Source organism: Triticum dicoccoides, chromosome 3A (assembly GCF_002162155.2).
Source record: "Triticum dicoccoides isolate Atlit2015 ecotype Zavitan chromosome 3A, WEW_v2.0, whole genome shotgun sequence".
In the NCBI taxonomy this organism is placed as follows: Eukaryota; Viridiplantae; Streptophyta; class Magnoliopsida; order Poales; family Poaceae; genus Triticum; species Triticum dicoccoides.
The window spans coordinates 35,507,526-35,510,823 of record NC_041384.1 but is presented as its reverse complement, the minus strand read 5'-3'; the positions used below and the strand labels follow the sequence as shown (position 1 = coordinate 35,510,823).

The following is a 3,298-nucleotide window of genomic DNA, read 5'->3' as shown; positions in this document are numbered from 1 at the left end:
CTGTATAGGCAACCAAGTAGCACTACAAGAGATCGGGCCTACTATGACGAGCTAAATAATGTCATTAAATAGCTAATAACGTCACAAATTACCCCCGGTGACATTTTATGGGCGTCACAAGCATCGTCACGGATTCCCCGTCACAGATTACTCCTAGTGACGGCGCACGCGCAAAAACGTCATCGAAATTGGGACCTTCGGTGACATTGTATAGACTGTCACTCGACTTGCTATTTCCATGACAGTCAATTAATGTCACATGTTAGGAGAAAATATGCCATATTGTACCATATTCGGTGACGAGGCAACGTCACTAACTTTATGCCACATCAACACCCGAGCGGCTATCCCACTACTAGTGCCACTACTTTTATTATGGATGAAGATGACATCATCAACATATATGTACTTTCTTTTGAATCTAAATTACGATCAAAATAAATATTTAATTCACATCAGATTATATAAAAAATTTAAAGAGAAAAAGCACATCTTAAATTGATATGAAAGTCAAATCATATTATATGTGAAATTGTTTCCGCCAAGTCTTTCTGTAAACAAAAATGACAGTAAAAAATTGACTCAAGTTTGACACAGACAATAGACAAGATGAAAACTAATATTAACTATAGACCACATATGTTCTCCCGATGATTCCAATGTAAGGATGGCATTCATGAACCATCTGATTTGGACTGGGACTGCTGAGTTGCTTGAGCCCTCAAGAGAAAATCAAGCAGATTATCCGTCTCCTTTTGCTTCTTTGCCCAGGCTTCATTCTTCTCTTCCTGGCTCTTCCTTAGAGCTTCCAATTCATCTTGCTACTTCTTCTGTATCTCTTCAAATGCTCTCTCTTGTGCTTCAAGTCTTGCGGCTAACTCCTCCTGATGCCTATAAATGACAAAACACAACAACATTGCATCGTAATGAAATTAAAACAGACAAGATAACAAGGTACAAGGGTACCAATTTGAAATAGAGAAGTACAATATTAAATGTCAAGGCAAGCATGCCCATGGGCCAATGAAACAGTAAACCCAAGAATAACTTATGATGTTTTAAAATATGCAAAACCAACAGCTTGATTACAGGAAGCATCACCAAAAGGATATCAAGTCAACAACCCAGGTGAAAAGATGCACTCCTTAGTTGAACTTTCATTCACTGCAATGAGTGCAATGTGCACATAGAAGCAGGCAAAAAGAAACAACAAGAACAGAAAGGGAAATAAGGTAATCACCTATCATTTGCATCTCTTGCCTCTCTATCCTTCTGTTCAATTCTTTCTTCTAAAATTCGGATCTGGGCTGATGAAGTAGAGCTCCCAGACCTCCCAGATCTTGATGCATACCCCATGCTGGAAAGGAAGGTGCTATGGGCGCTTTCGTCCTTTAGAACTTCAGCCACAATCGCTGTATCAGATACTGGTTGCTCACCTTCTGATTGTGTTTTCCTTTTCTTTTCCATCGCATTCTATAGTATAAAGAAAAACATTGATGCTAAGGCAAAGTTCATATGCTAGATTACACTTGATCAATATGAGAATCTATTTCAAGTCAGAAACAATAGAGGAAGTAATCTTACATGAGCTAGAAGTGCTGGCTCGCTCATGCTACCAGTCTTGCTGTTTGTATGGGTATCTTTGAAAAACTCAATGGGACTTGGTTCCTGATTATTGTACTTGTCTTTTTTCTACAAGATATATGAAATTGTAACATTACTACTACATATATATTGGCCAGATGCAATAGACATAGGACTACACATAAGATATTTGGAATTCTTACAAGTTTGCTGAAATAGGCAACATAAGACATAGATCCAGTCTTCTGGTGATGCTTGACAGCTTCTCGGTTTTCCTTATTCATTTGACATAATTGCTACATAAAGAAAATTAATATAAGTATTTACATATGGTACAGTAGATGTGAGTGCAAAAACTATTGTTGGTCGCATATATTGTTACAAACCTTGTTTCTTTCATCAGACCATTTATTGACAAGGCTAGTCCAATTCTCGTGAGTAATGTTTGCTGGCTTATTTGATAATGCTTCCTGAGCAGTATAACCATTGAAGTATTTCTTCTTTAGCCTGTAGCGTTGTTGTCGAACACCCTTCTGGATTACTTTTGTGCATACATCATTCCCAACCTTGTCATCCTTTTCCATCTCAAAGTTAAGCTGAAATAACAATCATATATACGATATATCACTAAATTGACTATGCGACATGTGAACACGTGTATGAAAATTAAAGGAAACTATCCCACCGCAATATCTTTAATAGCATGGGGAATAACATGTTTGAGTGGGCTTTTGGCATAGTCCTTCCAGTGCGTAGCAACATGCATTCTGCTCCTGATGTGGATACCACACTCAGAAGAAAGCTTTGCTGCTTGGACTGGGTCTGTAGGTCTCACTTTCCCTGCTGTAAAATCAATATGCATTTTCCTCCCTCCATTTCTGCTTGCATACTCCTGAAGCCCATGCCCCATGGTTGGTCTACGTCCACGACCTCTCCTTGACGGCCGTGGATCAGTTGGACCAGTGGAGCATGCTAACGCATCTACATTACAAACTGGCAGATAAATTAGAAGGTTACAATTTCAAGTGGAAAATAGAAGGGGGTGAAGCGATGATGTCGCATATACCTTGGCCTTGTAATGCTATCATGTTATCTGATTGTTCAGATGTGCCTATCATGTCTTGGGAACCTTGTACCCCTGAATCAGCATCAAGTGAGTTGCTATCCTTAGAAGTTAGGTGAGGTGATGTGTTTGTTGGATTTGGTGCAGACTGTTCTTGATGGTTTGTAGCTTCAACTGACTCAGTTGTTGTGGTAGCTCTAGATCTTGTTATTCTTGAGGTAGCCACTGCACTATTTTTGGATCTGCCACACTTTTTCGTTTTTGGCATGGTAGAACCTTCAGGTGCCTGGGTCAAACAAGTGAGTCAAACAAGGCAGGTAATCAACAGTAACTTGTGCAATGGCAGCATAGTTTCAAATAGGAATGCAGTGAACAAAGATATCATCATCTATATTGACAGAAAATGTGAATAAATATTTTGAGTCAACTATTTGCGATACTTATAGTGCACAACGACATACACATGATACAACCAAGGCGAAATTAAAGCCAGTGAATCCACATTGTACATATTATTTAAGATGTAAGTCTGCATGATATATTACCATTGCTTGGGACTTAGCAACATCGACCTCCTCTTCATCTATCAAATCCTCTTCCTCTCCATGGGCCTCCTCTTCAGCATCTGGTTCATACTCTGAGTTGCTGCGA

General features: G+C 39.1%; 1 protein-coding gene across 1 annotated transcript; it reads right to left on the bottom strand.

Annotated features, from left to right (window-relative positions):
- Positions 1-606: 606 nt before the first annotated feature.
- LOC119271099 lies at positions 607-2,927 on the bottom strand. Its single transcript, XM_037553050.1, has 7 exons — positions 2,651-2,927; positions 2,270-2,565; positions 1,971-2,180; positions 1,788-1,880; positions 1,585-1,692; positions 1,241-1,473; positions 607-891 (listed from the first exon to the last, which is right to left on the bottom strand). Exons 1-7 carry the CDS (start codon positions 2,913-2,915, stop codon positions 822-824), a joined length of 1,275 nt encoding a protein of 424 aa, XP_037408947.1. The 5' UTR covers positions 2,916-2,927; the 3' UTR covers positions 607-821.
- Between the last annotated feature and the right edge of the window lie 371 nt (positions 2,928-3,298).

What these genes read in the sequence shown, in the direction of transcription:
- LOC119271099 (XM_037553050.1), bottom strand. Translation starts at nt 2,915, where the DNA reads ATGCCAAAAACGAAAAAGTGTGGCAGATCCAAAAATAGTGCAGTGGCT. An exon ending in ATGCTATTAAAGATATTGCG is followed by an intron (nt 2,181 to 2,269) that starts GTGGGATAGTTT and finishes TTGTTATTTCAG; the next exon opens with CTTAACTTTGAGATGGAAAA. An exon ending in GGTCTGATGAAAGAAACAAG is followed by an intron (nt 1,881 to 1,970) that starts GTTTGTAACAAT and finishes TTCTTTATGTAG; the next exon opens with CAATTATGTCAAATGAATAA.